This window comes from Convolutriloba macropyga, chromosome 4 (genome assembly GCF_964194025.1).
Source record: "Convolutriloba macropyga chromosome 4, txConMacr16.3, whole genome shotgun sequence".
NCBI lineage: Eukaryota > Metazoa > Xenacoelomorpha > Acoela > Convolutidae > Convolutriloba > Convolutriloba macropyga.
Genome location: NC_134471.1, coordinates 55,383,909 through 55,407,180, shown reverse-complemented (window position 1 = coordinate 55,407,180; position 23,272 = coordinate 55,383,909). Strand labels below are relative to the sequence as shown.

At 34.6% G+C, this 23,272-nt stretch overlaps 1 protein-coding gene across 2 annotated transcripts in view; it reads right to left on the bottom strand.

Moving 5' to 3' along the window:
* The window catches only part of LOC142337764 (dynactin subunit 4-like), a 618,078-nt gene that overhangs the window by 34,128 nt on the left and 560,678 nt on the right, over positions 1 to 23,272 (bottom strand). For both annotated transcript variants that reach the window (XM_075387261.1, XM_075387262.1), the window contains exons 5-9: positions 14,028 to 14,129; positions 12,221 to 12,273; positions 12,047 to 12,137; positions 11,603 to 11,770; positions 9,705 to 9,778 (exon numbers count right to left, since the gene is read on the bottom strand). In XM_075387261.1, the coding sequence (XP_075243376.1) occupies positions 9,705 to 9,778; positions 11,603 to 11,770; positions 12,047 to 12,137; positions 12,221 to 12,273; positions 14,028 to 14,129 (488 nt within the window). The remainder of the gene's footprint in view (positions 1 to 9,704; positions 9,779 to 11,602; positions 11,771 to 12,046; positions 12,138 to 12,220; positions 12,274 to 14,027; positions 14,130 to 23,272) is intronic.

Genomic DNA, 23,272 nt, shown 5'->3' with positions numbered 1-23,272 from the left:
GGCTGACTTTAGCTTAATTGAACGGGCTTTGGTTGAAGCCAGAGCCCACCGGCGGAGGAGGGGAGACATTGAACGGGAGGGGGGTTACATTCCAAAAACCACCCTTCACACCATAAATGTATGTCTCCCCAAAAGGGTTTCGTTGAAATCCATAGTTAGAGTATAGTAAGCTAAAAGGCTCCAAGAGCACTTAATGCCCTCCGGGCGTTACCTGTTTATCCCGATATTGAAGACTAAAAGTTAAAAGGGTAAGACAACAAAGAAGTCCAGCGGAAAATAAAACGCAAGAAAGACTATAAAAAGACATAATATAATTGCAACAAAACTCGATTGAGAGCAATTAAAAATTCACCTCTGGCTAGCGTTTTCTTGATCAAATTTAATAACAAGATAATAAGTCTATGGCCATATCTTCGTGAATGAAACCTTCATGCGCAAAATTAAGCTCGCGATTTATCAGTTCAATCAGCATTTTTGCCTTGAATGCATTCACGCTGCTGCAAAAAATTTTTGATCAACTTCTAAATTCCATAAAGAAGAAACTAAGTGATTTACGTCAGAAGTTTAACAAAAAATTGTTACCTGAAAGAAAAAAACTAACAGAAAAAAATTCGAAAAAGGAGTCCTCAAAAAAAGCCATTTGATTACCTGCCAGCGGCTATTAAAAACAACAATTTGTATTGTGAACTGTTACTTAATAACCGGGCTTTCGCCCTTCGTCACGTTTTTTAATGCAATTGATTTTTGATTCAGTTAAGTAAGTCCAAACACACGTGAAAATCTTGATTTATGTTAACCAAAAAACGTTAACACAAGGAAACAGCCATTAAAACAAACACGAAACCTAACTTAAAAAGAATTGAATACACTAAAAACCTGATTCTCAAAATGAATAAGAAACCGCATTTGAAGTCAACAATGCATATTGCCCTACACACGATATCGAACAGAAAACAACCAAAAAATTATCAGTGGCAAAATTTTAAAAACCAAAAATTGAGATACACATTTATGAAAGACCATCTAAGCAATCATACACCAACTGTGACAAAAATAGATAAATCACAGTTAGAAAAACTTTACCATCTTTCTGTAAATATACTAAAGAAAACCGCAAGAAAAAAAGAGCAACGCAAGCCGGGTTCTTAGGAAGTCAATGAAGGCGGTCATTAATAAAAGCACCACAAATAGCAAACAATTGAAAAATCTGCAAAAAATTGTTGAATGCATTCTAAATTCCATGAAGATGAAATTTCAAGTGATTTACGTCAGAAGTCGAACTAAAAAATGTTACCTGTGAAAAAAAAACAAATTTCGAAAACAGTCCTGAATAAAAGCAATTTGATTATCTGCCAACGGCTAGTAAGAAACACCAATTATTATTGAAATAAAACCTGGTTAACTAAGGCACTGTAACTTAATAACCGGGCTTTTTAAGTTAATCACGTTTCTTAATGTAATTGATTCTTGATTAAGTTGAGAAAGTAAGTGAGTAATTCCAGACAAACGTGACAATCTGGACTTCTGTTAAACAAAGAACGTTAATAAAAGGAGAAAAACCCTTTAAAACAATCACAAACTCTTAACTTCCCAAGAATTGAATACAATAAATACCTGATTCTAAAAACGGATAGAAAACAGCCTCTGAACTCAACAAAGCATATTTCCATACACACGAGAGCGAGCAGTAAAAAAAAGAAAAACTATCAGTCGAAAGTTTTCAAAAACCAAAACTCCGTCTTAACAAGCATACACCACTGGTGGCGAAAATAGATAAATCACAGTTAGATAAGCACAACCATCGTTTTGTAAATATTCTAAAGAAATCTGCAAGAAAAATATCATCCAATTCAAGCAGTGTTGTTATGAAGTCAAGGAAGACGGTCGTTAAAAAAAATTAAGCGGACAGACCACGAAAAAGACCAAATAGCACAATTAGAAAAATCTGTCAAAAAAATATGAAAACCAATGATAACATACCATTTTCGTACAAATCATAAGCTACAAATTTGAACCTTTAACTAGATTCACCTTATCTTCTGTAGAAAACTGATGAGACATACATAATCAATTCTATGGAAAAACCTATTTTCCTGCGACACTCAGAGCTCTTATGTCTTCTAATGACACTTAGGAAATCGTTAGAGCCTAAGAGAGTTGAAATACAATTTTCATGACTTTAATTTGTTTTGCGGAAAAACTGGCAAACGGTCATGAAAAACATACAAGTCGTTAGCACAAAAAATTGCATCTTTAACTACCGACAGGACCAACAGAATTTTTTGTTCATTTTCTACCTTGAATGCATTTACGCTGATTTATGTTAGAAGTCGAACAAAAAATGTTACCCGTGAATGAAAAAAAACAACAAAAAGTAAAACAAACTTCGAAATTTCGAAAACTGCGTCCTGAATAAAAGTCAATTGATTAGTTGCCAGCAGCTATTAAGCAACAACGATTTGTAATGAAGTCAAAACTGGTTAACTAATGCAATGTTACTTAATAACCGGGCTTTTTAAGTTCATCGCGTTTTTTAATGCAATCGATTTTTATTCAAGAGAGAGAACCAGATATAAGTGAAAATCTCGAATTCTGTTAAACAAAAAACGTAACCAAAAATTGAATACACTGAATGCCTGATTCTAAAAATGAATAGAAGATCAGCCTTTGAACAACAAAATATATTTCCCTACACACGAGATCGAACAGAAAAAAAAGAAAAACTATCAGTCGAAAGTTTTCAAAAACCAAAACTCTAGATTTACATTTATAAAAGAGCATCTTAGCAAGCATACACCAACTGTTACAAAAGAAGATAAATCACAGTTAGAAAAGCTTTACCATCATTTTGCAAAATACTTAAGAAAACTGCGAGAAAAATATCATGCAATGCAAGCATGGTCGTTAGGAAGTCAAGGAAGGCGATCGATAATAAAATTAAGCTGACAGACAACAAAAATGACCACAAATAATTTTAAAAAAGCCTGTATATTATGAAAACTAACGATTACTTAATAACCGGGCTTTATAAGTTTATCACGTTTCTTAATGCAATTGATTTTTGATTCAGTTGAAAAATTAAGTGAGTAAGGCCAGTCATTCGTGAAAATCTCGCTTTGTGAAATGAAAAACGTTAACAAAAGAAGCCCATTAAAATAAACACGAACCCTAAATTACAAAAAAATGAATACGCTAAACACCTTATTCAGGAAATGAATAGAAAATCCTTTGAAGTCAACAACGCATATTGCCCTACACACGAGATCGAACAGAAAACAAACAAAAAACTATCAGTGGCAAGTCTTTAAAAGCCTAAAACCGAGATAACCATTTATAAAAGACCATCTTAGCAAGCATACACCGACTGTGACAAAAATAGATAAATCACAGTTAAAAAAACTTTACCATCTTTTTGTAAAAATACTAAAGAAAACTGCGAAAAATATCAAGCAATGCGGACACCACAAAAAGGACCACAAATAGCAAATAATTTTAAAGATTCTGCCAGTATATTATGAAAACCAATGATTACATACCATTTTTAAACAAATCATAAGCTACAAATTTCAACCCTTTAATTAGATTCACCTTAACCTCGTTAGAAAACTGATGAGACATACATTATTGATGCTACCGAAAAACATTATTTCCTGTGACACTCAGAGCTCTTGTTTTCTCAGCAGCTTGGATGAATTGTACACTTATTAACTGGCTAAGACCTAGGAGAGCTGCCATCCACATTTTTATCAGTTTATTGTTTTGCGGATAAATAGCCAAAGGGTCATATGAAAAACTAACAAAAGTCGAAGGCACAAAAAATTGCAACAAACTACCGACAGGACTAACAGATTTTTGTTGTTCATTTGCTACCTTGAACGCATTCACGCTGATGCAAAAATTTGTTTAACGACTTCTAAATTTCGCAAATATGAAATTTTAAATGATTCACGTCAGAAGTAAAAAAAAATTACTTATGAAAAAATTAAAACTAAGAAAAATAAAACAAACTTCGAAAAATGAGTCTTGAATAAAAGCCATTTGATTACTTGCCAACGGTTATCAAGAAACACCAATTTGTATTGAATTAAAAACAGGCTGACTAACGCACTGTTAATTCATAAAGGGGCTTCCTAAGTTCATCACGTTTCTTAATGAAACTGATTTTTGATTCAATTGAGAAAGTAAGTGAGTGAGACCAGTCATTCATGAAAATCTGGACTTTTGTTAACCAAAAAAGGTTAAAACAAGGAAACAGCCAATAAAACAAACACGAATCCTAAACTAAAAAATTGAATAATCTAAAAACCTGATTATCAGTGACAAAATTTTAAAAACCAAAAACTGAGATACACATTTATGAAAGACCATCTAAGCAATCATACACCAACTGTGACAAAAATAGATAAATCACAGTTAGAAAAACTTTACGATCTTTCTGTAAATATACTAAAGAAAACTGCAAGAAAAAAATAACGCAACGCAAGCCGGGTTCTTAGGAAGTCAATGAAGGCGGTCATTAATAAAAGCACCACAAATAGCAAACAATTGAAAAATCTGCAAAAAATTTTTTGAATGCATTCTAAATTCCATGAAGATGAAATTTCAATTGATTTACGTCAGAAGTCGAACTAAAAAATGTTACCTGTGAAAAAAAAACATATTTCGAAAACAGTCCTGAATAAAAGCAATTTGATTATCTGCCAACGGCTAGTAAGAAACACCAATTATTATTGAAATAAAACCTGGTTAACTAAGGCACTGTAACTTAATAACCGGGCTTTTTAAGTTAATCACGTTTCTTAATGTAATTGATTCTTGATTAAGTTGAGAAAGTAAGTGAGTAATTCCAGACAAACGTGAAAATCTGGACTTCTGTTGAACAAAGAACGTTAATACAAGGAGTAGCCCATTAAAACAATCACAAACTAAATACCTGATTCTAAAAACGAATAGAAAAACAGCCTTTGAACTCAACAAAGCATATTTCTCTACACACGAGATCGAACAAAATATATCAGTCGAAAGTTTTCAAAAACCAAAACTCTAGATTTACATTCATAAAAGACCGTCTTAACAAGCATACACCATTTGTGACGAAATTAGATGAATCACAGTTAGATACGCACAACCATCTTGTAAATATTCTACAAAAATCGGCCAGAAAAATATCATCCAATTCAAGCAGGGTTGCTATGAAATCAAGGAAGACGGTCGTTAAAGAAATTAAGCGGACAGACCACGAAAATGACCAAATAGCACATAATTAGAAAAATCTGTCAATAAAATATGAAAACCAATGATAACATACCATTTTCGTACAAATCATAAGCTACAAATTTGAAACTTTAACTAGATTCACCTTAGCTTCTGTAGAAAACTGATGAGACATACATAATTGATGCTACGGAAAAATCTTTTTTCCTGCGACACTCAGAGCTCTTATGTCTCCTTAGCAGCTCGGCTGAATTGCGCACTTAGGAAATCGTTAGAACCTAAACGAGCTGAAATACACTTTTCATGAGTTTAAGTTGTTTTGCGGAAAAACTGGCAAACGATCATGAAAAACTTACAAAGTCGTTAGCACAAAAAAAAATTGCATCTTTAACTACCGACAGGACAAACATAATTTTTTTGTTCATTTTCTACCTTGAACGCATTTACGCTGCTGCAAAAATTTGTTGAATAAACTCCTAGTTTCCATTAAGATGAAATTTCAAGCGATTTATGCCAGAAGTCGAACAACAAATGTTATTGAATACACTGAATGCCTGATTCTAAAAATGAATAGAAGATCAGCCTTTGAACAGAAAATCGTATTTCCCTACACACGAGATCGAACAGAAAAAGAACTATCAGTCGAAAGTTTTCAAAAACCAAAACTCTAGATATACATTTATAAAAGAGCATCTTAGCAAGCATACACCAACTGTTACAAAAGAAGATAAATCACAGTTAGAAAAACTATACCATCATTTTGTAAAATACTTTAAAAAACTGCGAGAAAAATATCATGCAATGCAAGCATGGTCGTTAGGAAGTCAAGGAAGGCGGTCGATAAAAAAAATAAGCTGAAAGACAACAAAAAGGACCACAAATAGCAAATAATTTAAAAAAATGCCTGTATATTATGAAAACTAACGATTACTTAATAACCGGGCTTTATAAGTTCATCACGTTTCTTAATGCAATTGATTTTTGATTCAGTTGAGAAATTAAGTGAGTAAGTCCAGTCATTTGTGAAAATCTCGCCTTCTGTGAAATGAAAAACGTTAACACAAGAAGCCCATTAAAACAAACACTAATCCTTAATTACAAAAAATTGAATACGCTAAACACCTTATTCTGGAAATGAATAGAAAATCACCCTTTGAAGTCAACAACGCATATTGCCCTACGCACGAGATCGAACAGAAAACAACCAAAAAACTATCAGTGACAAAATTTTAAAAACCAAAAACTGAGATACACATTTATGAAAGACCATCTAAGCAATCATACACCAACTGTGACAAAAATAGATAAATCACAGTTAGAAAAACTTTACGATCTTTCTGTAAATATACTAAAGAAAACTGCAAGAAAAAAATAACGCAACGCAAGCCGGGTTCTTAGGAAGTCAATGAAGGCGGTCATTAATAAAAGCACCACAAATAGCAAACAATTGAAAAATCTGCAAAAAATTTTTTGAATGCATTCTAAATTCCATGAAGATGAAATTTCAATTGATTTACGTCAGAAGTCGAACTAAAAAATGTTACCTGTGAAAAAAAAACATATTTCGAAAACAGTCCTGAATAAAAGCAATTTGATTATCTGCCAACGGCTAGTAAGAAACACCAATTATTATTGAAATAAAAACTGGTTAACTAAGGCACTGTTGATACATTATTGATGCTACCGAAAAACATTATTTCCTGTGACACTCAGAGCTGTTGTCTTCTTAGCAGCTTGGCTGAATTGTACACTTAGCAACTGGTTAAGACCTAGGAGAGCTGCCATCCACATTTTTATCAGTTTACTCTGTTTTGCGGATAAATAGCCAAAGTATGAAATTGTAAGATGAAATCTTAAGTGATTCACGTCAGAAGTCAAAAAAATTTACTAATGAAAAAACTAAAACTAAGAAAAGTAAAACAAATTTCGAAAAATGAGTCCTGAATAAAAACCACTTGATTACTTGCCAACGGTTATCAAGATACACCAATTTGTATTGAATTAAAAACTGGCTAACTAATGCACCGTTAATTCATAAAGGGGCTTCCTAAGTTCACCACGTTTCTTAATGCAATTGATTTTTGATTCAGTTGAGAAAGTAAGTGAGTAAGTCCAGTCATTCGTGAAAATCTGAACTTCTGTTAAACGAAAACCGTTCACAAAAGGAGAAGTCCATTAAATTAAACACGAATCCTTAATTACAAAGAATTGAATACACCAAACACCTGATTCTCAAAATGAATAGAAAATCACCATTTGAATTCAACAATGCATATTGCCCTACAAACACCAGATGTGATAAAAATAGATAAATCACAGTTAGAAAAGCTTTATCATCTTTTTGTAAAAAAAAACCACAGAAAAATGCAAAAAATATCAAGCATTGCGGACAGACCAAAAAAGGACCACAAATAGCAAAAATTTATAAACATTTGTTCAACGACTTCTAAATTCCAGAAAGATGAAATCTTAAGTGATTCAAGTCAGGAGAAAGAAATGTTACTTATAAAATAAAACTAGGAAAAGTAAAACAAACTTTGAAAATTGAGTCCTGAATAAAAGCCATTTGATTAGTTGCCAACGGTTATCAAGAAACACCAACTTGTATCGGATTAAAAACTGGTTAACTAATGCTTTGTTACTTGATAAAGGGGCTTTTTAACTTGATCATATTTCTTAATGCAATTGATTTTTGATTCAGTTGCGAAAGTAAGAAAGTCCACTCATTCAGGAAAATCTCGCCTTCTGTGAAACGACAAACGTTAACACAAGGAGAAGCCCATTGAAACAAACACGAATCCTAAATTATAAAGAATTGAATACGCTAAACACCTGATTCTGAAAATGAATAAGAAACCGCATTTGAAGTCAACAATGCATATTGCCCTACACACGATATCGAACAGAAAACAACCAAAAAATTATCAGTGGCAAAATTTTAAAAACCAAAAATTGAGATACACATTTATGAAAGACCATCTAAGCAATCATACACCAACTGTGACAAAAATAGATAAATCACAGTTAGAAAAACTTTACCATCTTTCTGTAAATATACTAAAGAAAACCGCAAGAAAAAAAGAGCAACGCAAGCCGGGTTCTTAGGAAGTCAATGAAGGCGGTCATTAATAAAAGCACCACAAATAGCAAACAATTGAAAAATCTGCAAAAAATTGTTGAATGCATTCTAAATTCCATGAAGATGAAATTTCAAGTGATTTACGTCAGAAGTCGAACTAAAAAATGTTACCTGTGAAAAAAAAACAAATTTCGAAAACAGTCCTGCTTTACCATCATTTTGTAAAATACTTAAGAAAACTGCGAGAAAAATATCATGCAATGCAAGCATGGTCGTTAGGAAGTCAAGGAAGGCGGTCGATAAAAAAAATAAGCTGACAGACAACAAAAAGGACCACAAATAGCAAATAATTAAAAAAAATGCCGGTATATTATGAAAACTAACGATTACTTAATAACCGGGCTTTATAAGTTTATCACGTTTCTTAATGCAATTGATTTTTGATTCAGTTGAAAAATTAAGTGAGTAAGTCCAGTCATTCGTGAAAACCTCGCTTTGTGAAATGAAAAACGTTAACAAAAGAAGCCCATTAAAACAAACACGAACCCTAAATTACAAAAAAATGAATACGCTAAACACCTTATTCAGGAAATGAATAGAAAATCCTTTGAAGTCAACACCGCATATTGTCCTACACAATAGATCGAACAGAAAACAAACAAAAACTATCAGTGGCAAGTTTTTAAAAACCAAAAATCGAGATAAACATTTATAGAGCTCGTGTCTTCTTAGCAGCTTGCCTGAATTGTACACTTAGCAACTGGTTAAGACCTAGGAGAGCTGCCATCCACATTTTTATCAGTTTATTCTGTTTTGCGGATAAATAGCCAAAGGATGAAATTTTAAGATGAAATTTTAAGTGATTCACGTCAGAAGTAAAAAAAATTTACTTATGAAAAAACTAAAACTAACAAAAGTAAAACAAATTTCGAAAACGGTCTTATGAAAAATTTCAAAACAAAAGTCGCTAGCACGAAAAATTGTATGATAAACTACCGACAGGACTAACAGAATTGCTATAAACATAATTGCTACATTTTATAAACTGGTGTGAAAAACAACTAACATTCGCAAACAACTAACAGAAGTGTTCTCAGAAGAAGTGCACCTATATTTCAAGCCTTGCATAAAACGAAGTTAACTTTTCTTGTCCAGAATGCTCGGCAGAATTCCCATTCCCGCCGTGAACTGAACGTTTCATAAGCCTGTGTACACAAAATAATGCTCCCTTTTACATTGATAACGCACATGTGGTCTTACAACAGAGGAAGTGGTACCAACTACATTATTCCAAGCATACTATCATCAATTATAGGGGTGTAAGTATACCAGTTATAGATGGTTACATTCTACAGGTGGCGAGGGAGATCATTCCAAATTTCCATTAATTCTACAGCATTTAGCTACTCACTGTGCAACGAGATGGAGTTTGAACTTGATGGACTGTGGAACATACTCCGGCTTCACCAGGTTGTGGTCACACTCCTAAACACAATAAACACAATAGATAACGACAACCAAACCAAACTTATTCTGTTCTAGCTGCGGGATGTTTTTAGGAACAAATAGTCCATTCTAATGGTCTCTACTTTTCCATATTTCTAGCATATAAGTGTTTTCATAATTATCTCTACAACCAATTGCGCGGAAACGTTACTTTTTGTTTATTATTGAACATTATCTTGCAAATACTTCATTTGAAGTAAAAACAGGTTCGCCGTACTCGGCAGTTCTTTAAATTACCAATCAACAATCAGATGTTAATTTTTTCACGTGACTGCAGTAACACCTATACTGAATCAATAATCGTTTTGATAAAAGGAAACATTCAGTTTATTTTTAATTAATAATAATAATAATTATTAGTTTATTTTTAAATGATCACAAAAACCCGCTAACGTCGGACGAATTGCTAGCAAACGACAGACTGGGCAATTTTATTCAAGAGGGCGTGTTGCTTTTTTATGGTTGCAAAACTCCCAATCCAAGAGGGGTTACCGACCGCAACCTCTAGTAGAACAGTCTGCCATCTTGACCCCCTAAGCTATAACACCTCTGCAACTTCAACGCTAAAAACTGCTATTATAAGTTAGTAACAATTTTCTTGGGAAGGAAGGCAATTGCAATTGAGATCACGCAAAAAATCAGTCATGTGGGACGCAAAGTCAAACGTAAAAGAGTCACGAGAGAAGGATGATATAAAACAAAAGCGCAAGAAAACGTCAAGAAAAAATTTTGCATATAAAACACAGACACGTTTACAAAAATTGACTCAAACTTCGTTCGAGTGAAATTAAACAAAAAAGCCATCGCTTAAAAGTACCTCGCAACTTCGTTAAAATAAACACAATTTTAAAAAATAACCAACTAACATCACGCAAACGGCTCTTAACAACAGAAAGTTGGGACTCAATTGTAGTTAAGCTGGGCGTATAACTATTTTAACAAGCTCAAAATGATTTATTGGAGATTGATATTTACCACTACTAATTTACGACTTTAAAAACCAAACCGATTTCGGGGCATTTTGATTTGACTTGATAAGTTTGTAGTAAGAAAATACAAATGACAAGAATAGGACCAAAAGTTTGTTGCAGCTAGCTTAAGCTTAGTTAGAATTTTGCTTCTGAGCAGGGTCGACAGCTGTAAAGAAGTACAGAAGTTCCAGTTGAAAAGTTTTCAACCAAAGACTGCATGCACTTCGGCAATTGATCATTGACTAGACAAAATCTGGCTGTAACTATAATTTTTTCAAATTCTTAAGATTAAGAACCGCCCATCACATCATGAAATGGTCTCCACAAAAATGTGTCGGCGAATAACCTACCTAGAGACTAGTAAGTTGCAAGGCTATAAGAGAGCTGCTCGGCCACTTAATGCCCTCCGGCTTTACGTGTTCATACCGTTTTTGAGGACGAAAAGTTAAAAGAGTCCGACGAAAAAGGGTCAATCTAAAGATCTCATAAAAATACCACCGGACTCATAGAATTGCTATAAGCTTCGTTTGAGAGAAATTAAACATCAAGGGCAAACAAATTATTCAATTATTCTCGTCCGAGAGCAATTTTACAAAAATTGTCGAATTTTTAGTCCAAGAGAGTGGCCATTTTCGAGTTGAAGGAACAAAACACAAAATTTGACATTTTTTGCTTCAAACCTTGATACTATTTTTCAGTTAACAAAAGAAAATGATAGCTAAGTAATAACCGTACTTTCTGTTCTGTTGTAAGCTATAATTTTAGAGCTAGCACGGATACAGCCCCAACTTCTACTTGAAAATCTTCAGAAATAAATCAACCCAACACTAACCACTCCAGGACATCGCAGACTGCGCTTGACAGTGAGTATCTTCCTAATCGGATGCAACTCGGCTGCTGTCTCAGGCATTACACTCGGGTACGCTATCCTCTGCTCCAATGACGTCACTGCATTTACATTCAGAGGCTGGGTCCAGTATGACTCGGGCAGTGCAGGAACCTATTCACAACATTGTTAAATTATCAGAGCCTTCCATATATGACAACGTCTTTCATAATCATAAATTCTATGAATTTCAAGTTCTCATTAGAGTGGCATTATCGATATAACTCATGGACCACAAATCTACGGCGGAACAAAAAAAATTTTCACAACCGAAATCGTCGCAAAATTATCCTAGGAATTTACCTAATAATGTGCTTGGTCACACTTAGGTTCTGAAGTCACAGTGCAAATAAAGTTGAGTAACTCTGCTTCTGATAGAGATTTACTTGCCTCAGAGAAGGGAACAGGATCCACTTGTGGCTTAATTTCGGAAGACTTCTGAGCAGCAGTGTCGCTTATATTTGCATTCGGTGATAACAAGCTAAAACAAAAGTGAGTTATCAAAACGAGTTATACATAGTTGGATCAAAAACTAATCAGTTTTGAAATTCATTAGAACATTACTTGTTCTTCGCAAGACTTTTGTAGATGCTGGAACGACGTCGTTGAAATAAGTCCTGAAACAGAAAACATTTGGATGGTAATAAAAACATACCCGGCAGATTGCCAAAATAGCCGCCGTTGATTCCAATAAGCATGATTGGGATTGAAAGAATAGAAGATATCGAAAAAAAAAGATTTTTATACAAAAACATTTTTAAGTGCGATTTACTTTGATGTCATTTCGTAGTTGAACATACTCGTGTCTCTCAGTGAGAGGCTACAGGGTCCAGTATCAATACCAATAAGCATTATAGATAGTAACTAAAACTTATGAGAACAAAGTTCAAGTACCGGGCATCTAAAAATGGGCTTTATGGGTTTATCCCGTTTCTATTTCTGACTTTGATTTTTTATACTGACTCTTCAGTTTGAATTGCTTTGCTGAGCAGCTGCTGTTTAAAAGGACTTTGAGCAGAATGACAGAAGAGTAAAACTAGCCTAGGCAAAATGGGTAAAGCGAAAAAAGTTCGACGAAGTAACAAACATAGCAGGACAAGGCCTGACGTACAATTCAAAGAATTTTCATAGACTAAACAGAAAAACTAGACCAAAAATGGACAGTGAGTGAATTGAGAAAACCATTTTTTAAAAAAATAAGAAAAAACAGGGAAAAAAACAGAAAATCAATGTCAAAATGCCGCATGTGAACAAAAAACCACTAGCGAGAAATGAAAATTCAATTCAAACAAAAAACTAGGCCTAGAATGAGCTGTGAATGGATTGGGAAAACCATTTAGAAAAAAATCCGATCCAAAAAATCGAAAAAACAGTAAAAATCAGAGCGGAATTGCCGCATGTGAACAAAAAACCACTACCGAGAAATCGAATTTTTGTTCAAACACCATTTTCTCACTCTACTTTAAAATTAGAGCGAAAAAAATGCAAGCCGCAAAACCACTCGCTTTTTCGCTCCATTTCCTGTTTCGGCGTGACCAAAATCACCACTCCAATTTGACTTCAAAAATCATGAAAAGTTGTGAACAGATCTTAAAAAAAACATAGCAGGACAAGTCCTGACGTACAATTCAAAGAATTTTCATTGACTTAACAAACAGCTAGACCTAGAACGGACAATGAGTGAATTGGGAAAACCATTTCTAAAATAATCAGATGAAAAACAAAACAAAAAAAAACAGAAAATCAGTGTCAAAATGCTGCTAGGGAGAACAAAAACCACTAGTGAGATATGTAATTTTGCTTCTAATAAAAAACTAGGTCCAGAATGAGCTGTGAATGGATTGGAAAAACTATTTAGAAAAAAATCCGACCCAAAAAATCGAAAAAATAGTAAAAATCAGTGCGAAATTGCCGCATTTGAACAAAAAACCACTACCGAGAAACCGAATTTTTGTTCAAACACCGTTTTCTCACTCTACTTCAAAATTAGAGCGAAAAAAATTCACGCCGCAAAACCACTCGCTTTTTCGCTCCATTTCCTGTTTTGGCGTGACCAAAATCACCACTCCAATTTGACTTCAAAAATCATGAAAATGTGTGAACAGATCTTAAAAAAAAAGACAGCGCCCCAATACAATTCAAATTCTTTGAATTTTAAAAAAATAGGAGCGCTATAATAGCCGGCTGAGAAGATGAGGGCGGCTATTAATAATAACAATGAATCAAAAGGTTCATGATTTATAAGAGATATGACTTCAACAAACGCCCTCAAAAAACACCAAAATTCTTAGAGCATCAAGTCAATTCACAAAATAAGGACACTTGATTTTTGGCAGATATTTAACAGAAATAAGGAAATCCATGTACGAACCCTCTTATACGCGTATGACTTCCTCCGTGGAAACTTCTTAGTCTGTGCCTCCATTGCTTCCTCGGCACCCACAGTTGCCCAGTATTTCTTTATTGACATCAACTGAAATCAAATTATGGTTTGACTACAGCAGTTATGAAAGGTTTGACTACAGCAAATTATGGTTTGACTATAACGGAATTTATGCCAATAAAATAGATGTGGACTGCATAAGATTCACTTTCACTTGGCGCTTCACGCAGCGTTTTCCCCTACTAGTGTCTCAATTCACCCCCTCGGCCTATTTCACCGATTAATTATTATCAACTCCCAGTACTTAAATTGATTTGATGTTCCTATATATAGTGTGGCGCAGGATTTTTAGTGAACTTCAATTCTGTCATCAAATTGAAAAATGACCTGAAAAATGATGTACTGGGCTCATTTAACAAATTAGAACTTGACCGACTACTGTCCGAATAATGGCCCAAGAAGAATTTTTGTCTCCGCTCGAAATGAAAAGATGTTCTTAGCCTTCTACTCGAACTTGTTGAAAATTGTTCAAAATAAGCACTACTGGACAAAAATAATAAACAAAACCAACTAACTTCGGGCTACAAAAGACCGTCAAGCGGTTGGCTTCAATAGTAGCCAGCTGGGGCTTAGGGATACTAGCATTAGGGCGTTCACTGGGGGAGAGGGGATCTCGGGGACGGGGTCACACCCGAGGTAAGGGGTTTAGGAGATGGCCTAAATCGCCGGTTGGAAAAGTGTTGACAAATTTAGAGATTACAAAAAAAAAGAAATAACAAAACACGGGATGGTGTACCGAAGCACTTAAAAAGCATGACTCTTATTTTAAAAAAACTTTAGAACCGCAGTCAAACACGAACATAAAACGGTCAACTAAAAAATTTGAATCAGTTCATAACCGATAGATAACCGGAAACTCTCCAATAATCTCGCAAATTGAACTCTAAAACCAAAAATGCCCCAAGATAGATCGATGCAACAGAGAAATAAACATAACCGACTAAACGTCGGAAGAATTGCTCTCGAACGACTAATGGTCGCTCTAATCAACTGCAGCCTGCTTCAAACGGGGGAAGCCTAAATGGGACTAAGAAGTTCAATAGTGGGCTTAAAATAACCACATTCGAGGTTAACATATACCACTATTAAGATTTAAAGTGAAAAATGGCGCCAGTTTCGGCGCACTTTTCATTTGACTTTTAGTATTAAACTGCCGCCAATTGAGTTCGGCTGCTTGAAATTGTGATTGAGAGAAAATTTTAGATCACGCGAAACGCAAAAAGTCAAGGGCGTAAAAGTAACTCGAAAAGTCAAAATTGTCAAGCAAAAAGTTTGCATAAAAAAGACACACACGTTTACAATAATTGCTATGCACTTGCACTTCGTTCAAGGGCAATTAACAAGAACACTTAAAATTACACTGCAAACTTTTTGAAGAATATCTCAATTCTGAATACCACTACAAATTATATGCCCAGAAGTCCTCAGAAAGATCTCAAGGTTTTTAGGTATAGAGGCAGGTGTAGGGCCTAAGCAGGAATGTAGTTGCGATAGCTTTTTGCGCAATTCAATGAGTAAAAGAATTTGCAATCCGTTCAGTCGAAGTAGTGAGTGAGGTAAGTCAGGAGTCAAACGTGAATGTCAAGACTTTTCTAAAACAAAAAAACATGAACAAAAGTTAAAGCGAATTGAAAAGAACAGCCGGAAGGCTCCTGTACCAAACCAACTCAAAGTAGCCGTTCAAGCACGCTGCAGCCAACAACATAATAAGATGAGTCTACTAATTAATTCACCATTTTAAAACAATATCAGAGAAATAGAATGAAAAAAAGCCAATACTGATATTGGGAAAAATAAAAAATTTCACTAATTGCGACTGCGAAACAGCTATCAGCAAAAAAAATCTCAAGAAAAATAATCATAATTTTAAAAAACGTACTATCATCTGATTAAAAAAACAACAGAAACGGTACATATCGAAATCCTGAGAAAGGAAGGAGGAAAAGGAGAAAAAATTTTAAAAATTCACAATGAAGTTACTATGCTACCTCAAGACAATTATTCGGAGAAAATTTTCAAACATTTTTCTGAGCAATAAAATAACTTCCCAACGCAACCAACTCAGAAAAAAGCTAATCATCCATAAAAAAAAGACAAACAAACTCGACAGAAATTACGAATTTATATAATTTAAGTAAAAATTGCCATGTCCAACCTTCCAGTTTTAACTCAGTCTCTTAAAATCAATACCTATAAAGCAGCTCTAGATTAAACAGTAAACCAGAAAACCTTTAAATTCAGAACAAAATAGGCAGAACACTTAGAAGACAAAGGACCAAAATTTGATTGAAAGTACGGCATTCAAATAACAAGACAACAAAAAAACAAATTAATGACTTGAAGGATCACCTGAACATCTTAACCAACTGAGTTCAACCAAAAACTTGGTTGAACTCAGTTGGTTAAAAGATTTTAAAATAAACGACGTTTAAAAAACTGCGGAAAAAGCGTCCAACATGCAAAAATAAGTCAAAATTGAGACTAATAGTAGACTACTTTTGTGAGACCATCAGAATTGCTTCCATAAACACTAATACTATTTTAGACAATTGAGGCAAACACCTTTCTCTGAAAAAAATTTACCTAACTGAAAAACAGCCCTGAAAAAGCTGGACTTGATAAATGAACCTTCTCTTTTAGCGCAAATATTCCCAAAATCACTTTTCCTGCTTTTTCTTAGGTTAATGAACATAAAGCACTATAGACTTTCTCTGCTTGATATATGTTCAGCAAGTTGACCTAAATACTATTTTCACGTAGTGCTTTTGACTTCTAAAACATCCTCTAAAATAGCCGATAAATTGCCGGAAAATAGCCGAGATAACAATTGACAGAATTGGTTTCTAACTATCAAATTTCTAACTTGGCGTTTCAGTTAGATTCTAACATTGTTCTTGATTCAACTTATATACTGAAGGCTATTAAGCTTAATACTAATGCCAGCTAGCAAAGGCTCAAGGGAAAATTTGATAACCTAATGCAAAATAATTTAATGACCATACTTTTTTTTGGCTTATCTCCTTTCTTTTAGTTTCTCTTTCTGACTTTGACAATATTCATTACATTGCGTAATTCAATGAATGAAAGAATTTCAAATCAATTCAGTTGAAACAGTAAAGTACATCAGTAGTCAAACGTATAAGTCGTGACCTATGTAAAAAAAAAGCACGATCGACTGGTAAAGCAAAAAAAAACATAGCACGCCTGATCCTGAATTACAGTCCCAAATATTGAATAACTATTGACCCGAAAATTAACAAAATGACAGGAACACCAAACTAAGACAGTCAAAAGGGCCAAAGACCACATATGCGCGAAAATAAACAACAATACCTAAAAACAATTTAAAAAATCTTTAAAAATCCCAATTAGCCACTTTTCGCTGAATGAGATGCTTCCCTAATCAGATTAAATGATAACAAAAACTAAAAATACGGGCAAAACTTGATAATTCATTTAAATTTTTTAAACAATTAGTGTAAAACTCATCAAATACACTAGCCATGAACTCGAACCATTAATTAGGTTCACTTATGCCTCCATGACAAGCAATCAATGAGACGAGTCATTAATGGTACTAATTGATATGACATTAAAAAAAAGGAAAAAAATAAATATTCACTAATATTTCACGACAATTAAAGTCAGAGTCAAAAAAGCATTAGCTGCCCGTTGATAAGCTCAAGCATTTGCAAATAGTTACAATTAGAACACATATGGATCACATAAATAGCACTCAAAGACAATAAACTGGACACAGATGTCAAAACTGTGTCACAAAAAATTCGCTTTCGAATACCATTTATTTTCCTTTTTTTCAAAAACTAATATCTCCACATATAGGTGATGTGAACTCACACCATTAATTATATTCTTTTATGACTTATTATCGGAAGATAAAAGCTGTTATTAATGAGACTAAGTGACAAAAACAACCAGAAAACTAAACAACTCTAGAGACGACTCAGAAAAAAGCTCCGTAAAGGATCATTAAAAAATCAGAAAAAAACAGTGAAAAAAGTGAAATTGGTGCACTTAAAAAATTCGCTGTCAAAGCCAAAAAGTTGTTTAATCACTAATTTTGCACTCCACTTTCAGTCCAACTTTACAAACATAATAAATAGCAGCCGTTGACGCGCTTGATGCACATCGGGATTGAAACAGAGAAAAAAAAACATAGCTGGAAGACTGCCAGAAAATAGCCGCAATAGCTTCGTAGATCTGTAATCTCAAGAACATATTAAAGGAAAGAGACGAAAAAAATTTTCAGTAAATACTGAGTCCTTACCGATTAATATTTTGATTCTGAACCTTTACAATTTATTGGTGCTTCTATTAGCTGCTCTTCAATAACTTTCAATTAGTGTGACACACACTCACCTGACCTTATCTCGAATTAAATTTAAAAAAAAGGTGAAATTCAGAGTGAGGAAGTCATTTTTAAGAGGTAAGTCACGCAAGACCAAAAATTTAATCACTCCAATGAACAAAAAACTCGCTCCAATAAGAGTGAAAAATGACGTGACGCACGCAATTCAGTTGAAATTGCATGAACGAATGAACGAAAAGCAAATTTGAAGTGGTTGTGACGTCAAATGGCCGTAACAAAAATTTTGACGACGAAGCGAAGGCCGAAAACCAAGCGAAGGCCAATAATAGCCCCGGCTACCGGTGTGCGGCTATTATAAAATAAGAGATAAATCGACCAAAAATGTGTCAAAAATTATTTGGCGTTCAGTTTCAGTTGGATTCTAAACTAAACTTCATCCAGCTTCTAAACGGAAAGCTATTAAGCTTAATACCATAGTCAGCTAGCAAACACTCTAATGAACTTTGATAACCTAATTCTCAATGAATTAATGACCGGGCTTTATGGGTTTATCCCGTCTGTTTTCATTTTGATCTTTTGACTTTTACAGTATTCTCCACATTGCGTAATTCAATGCATGAAATAATTTAAAATCCATTCAGTTGAAACAGTGAGTGAAGTGAGTCAGAAGTCAAGCGTGAGACTCGTGACTTGTGTAAATCGAAAAACGTGATCAAAAGGTAAAGCGAATTTAAAAGAAAGGAGATCGCCTTAATAATAGCCGTTGAGAGGCTGACGGCGACTATTAATAACAAATCATTATACTTTTAGTTTTTAACTTCTAGTAAATGTTTTGCATAGTTTTCATACAAGTTTCCAACAGCATTTCCCACGGTTTTTCTAACTTTTCAAAAAAGAAAACCTGTTACCTTAATCGCCCGTTTCAGTAATCACTGCTTCAAAATGGCCCGTGAAGTCTTAAAAAAACTCAGAACTGGACTATCTTCTAGTCGTTTCAGCAGCTTATACGCTTAAAGACAATCTGTCCGGACACATTATCTGTTTTAAAAATGATGCCATGAAAAAGCATTTATCTTCATTCTTTCTGAAAGTTTTTTCGTAACCTAACGCACTTAAAAGCTTGCTCCGCTATCTCCGACCATCGCATTTCGGTCTTTACGGCGACGGCGTGATAAAAATTTGCCACTCAAATTTGACTTCTCTGTGAAGAAGCTGAATAAAGAACAGATCTAAAACTCATCCCAAGCCATCCACAAAAAACCTACCAATTCACACTAGTCATTTTTAAACAAAACAGTAATAATAACATATACATAAAAGCAATATCTGGTAACACAAACAACTCAAAAACAAACCCAATCAAACTGACAGATCGCGGAAAACACAAACAACTAAGTTCAGACACAAATACATCATAGATGCTTTAGAAAATTGAAAAAGATTACCAAAACTGCTGAAAAACGCCAGACAGGAGAAAAAGGCAGAAACAATTGTTGAGCTCAAAATTGCATCAGAAAGGTAAAATTTGCTCGAGAGTTAAAAATGCTTCCAAGCAAACTCTTACTATCTAAGGTAGTTGCAAAAATCAGCTTTAGCTGAAAGAGTTAATACAAAAACCGCAAGTGATCAAAAAATGTCGCTCACTGAGCGCTCACTTCACGCCTTTTCTATCGCTCTACGGTTAATAAACGAACAAAAACTGCTCTCAATTATCTCTCTCTCTCTCTCCCTCTGCTTTTGACAGCTGCGTTCAACAGATTGACATAAAAACTTCGTTCACGAGCAGCATCTGACTTCCTCTAAAACAAATTTTCTAAAAATAGAAGTCAGCGGTCATAAAAATAGCCAAAACTCCGGAAACGACTCGAAGGAAACGAAAAATCTAATGCCAAAAATTCTCCTTTGAGCAAGTAAGAGTATTTAAGTACCCAGAAAACAATAGGCAAAACGTAACAGGATAAGATAATTGCCTGAAAGGCTAAAACAGTATACAATTCTAAAATGTTTTATTCAAACAGAAACTGTACTCCGTCGGAAATAAGCCTCTTTCCAAATCCCACTTTAAGCATTGAAAATAGTAAAAAAAAATGGCCAAAATCGCCTAAAATCATCCAAAAGACCATTAAACATCCATATTAGGGGTGCACCGGGTGCTGATGGGTGGCAACACTGGGTTGGGGGGGGCAACAGCGCGGTGGGGGGTGGAGGTAAAAGGGGGGTCAACAGGGGGGGGGGGGGGTCTCAACCTCTCAGAACCGCCCTTCACACCATAAGTATAAGTCTCCAAAACAGTTTGAGCTGTGAAACAGAGCTGAAACAGTTTGAGCTGTGAAACAGAGCTGAACCCAAACACCAGGACGAAACGTCAAAAGCGTGACGAAAAATCGGTCAAGCAAAAAAATCGCATAAAAAAGACCGACAGGACTAATATAATTGCTACAAACGTCGTTTGAGAGCAATTAATCATAACATAGTCAAACCTAATTCAAACCCCGAATCAACAAAAATCATTCGAAAGAATTGCCTGAAATAGCAGCGAGCTAACAAAAAACTTCTCATGCTCCAAAATTTCCTACAACTCACTCTCCAGCTCTCAAAAACAGCCTCAACAAAAAACCACTCCCTTTTAGCTACACTCTTCAATTTGTTTCAACTCCAATTTCTGTCAAGCGTTTCATTTTTTGTTTCAATATTCACTCAAGAATTGGTTACAAAACACTGCTCCAGTACTCCTCTTTGAGCCGTCAGAAATAGCTTAACATAACTATTCGAGTCATAAACAAGACAGCGCAACAATTAACTCCAAATACTTTGGGTTGCAAAAAAGGTGAGCGCCTAAATAATAGCAGTTGAGAGGCTGACGGTGGCTACTTAAAAATGAATTTACCGATTAAAACAACAGATCTCCATTACTCCTCTTTATGTCGAAGAAACACAGCGCACCAAAACAATCTATATAGATTGGATTGTAACGGAAAGCACAAAAATAATAGGCTTTCAAATGATGACGGCAATGGTTAATAAAAAAAATTCTCCGGTTAAAAAACATCACCACTTCTCCTCTTTGAGCGTTAAAAGAGAGCGCATCAATAAACCCAAACACTTGAAAGCGCTTTAATATTAAAGGAGAGCGCCTTAATATTAGCCGTTGAGATGCTGAGAGTGGCTAACGAAGAAAATCAACCGATTGAAAAACAGATCACCATTACTCCTCTTCGAGTCGTAAATAAGAGTGCGCACCTATACAATCCAAATACATTGGATTGTATAAATGAGAGAGCGTAAATCATAACCCTTGAGAGGCTGAGGGTAGCTAACAAAAAAAGAAATGACAGATTTAAAAAATATATCACTTACTTCTCTTCGAGTCGTACTTTCGATTATAAAAAGGAAAGCGCCTTAATAATAGCATTTGATAAGCTGACGGCGGCAGTTAAAAATAGAATTTGCCGATTAAAAACAGATCAACATTACTCCTCTTACAGTCTTAAAAAAGACAGCGCATCAACTAAATCCAAATAGTTTGGATTAAAAAATAGTGCCTAGGTAATTTCTGTTGAGAGGCTGGCAGGTTAAAAATAGAATTACCAATTGAAAAATAGATCCCATTACTCCAGACATCTCACCAAAACCATCCAAATAATTTTGATTGTAGAAAAGGAGAGCGAAAAAATAATAGCCGTTGAGAGGCTGACGACGGCTATTAAAAATACAACCATAATTTAAAAAAATAGATCAACAATACTCGATTCGAGTCATAAAAAATACAGCGCTCCAAAACAATCTATCTGCTTTGGAATGTAAAACGGAGAGCGCCTAAATAAGCTTTTCAAAGGCTGACGGCAGCTGTTACTAATAAAATTCACCAATTAAAAAAGATCACCATCACTCCTATTCAAGTCGAAAAAACAAGATTGCACCAAAACGATCCAAAAAATTTGGACTGTAAAAAGGAGAGCGCTTAAATAATAACCGTCGAGAGGATGACGGTGGATATTAAAATAAGAATTGAGCAATATAAAAAATAGATTGCCATTACTCGTCTACTTCGGATTGTAAAAAAGGGTAGAGAGCCTAAAATCATAGTCGTTGAGAGGCTGACGGTGTCTAACAAAATAGAATTCACCAATTGAAAAAAGATCACCATTACTCCTCTTCGAGTCGTACTTTGGATAATAAAGAGCACATAATAGCCTAAATAATAGCATTTGAAATAATAGCATAAAAATAGAATTCGCCGACTAAAAAACAGATGACCATTATTCCTCTTCGCGTCTTAAAAAAAAAGAGCGCACCAATACAACCCAACTATTTGGGATTGTGAAAAGGACAGCGCCTTAATATTAGCCGTACAGAGGCTGACGGTGGCTAACAAAAATAATACTGACCGATTAGAAATATAGATCACCATTACTCTTCGATTCGTAAAAAGACACGGCAGCAATACAATCCAAGTACTTTGGATGGTAAAAAAGGAGAGCGCTAATATAATAGCAGTTCCGTCCGCATAATACGTGTTTAAAATTTTGTTTGGGAGCATAACGTGGGAAGTGAGCTGTAGGAAAATAAATCCCCTTAGTCTATATCAAACTCTAAAACAAAAAGATCTTGAATAATATTGCACAATTTATCAACAACTTTGCGTACTCGACTTTGAAACCATTTGGAACGATCTGAAAATCGTAGCAAGCTTGCAAACATTAGGTACATAGGCACAATTCTTTGCGATATCAGATTTATATAAATACAGTAAAATAAATAAAATCAACGATTTCCCTCAGACCGGACAAATTGCTCTTAAGCTCAACAAGCGTGGGGCCTGGCTTTGATTGTTGCAGATAAC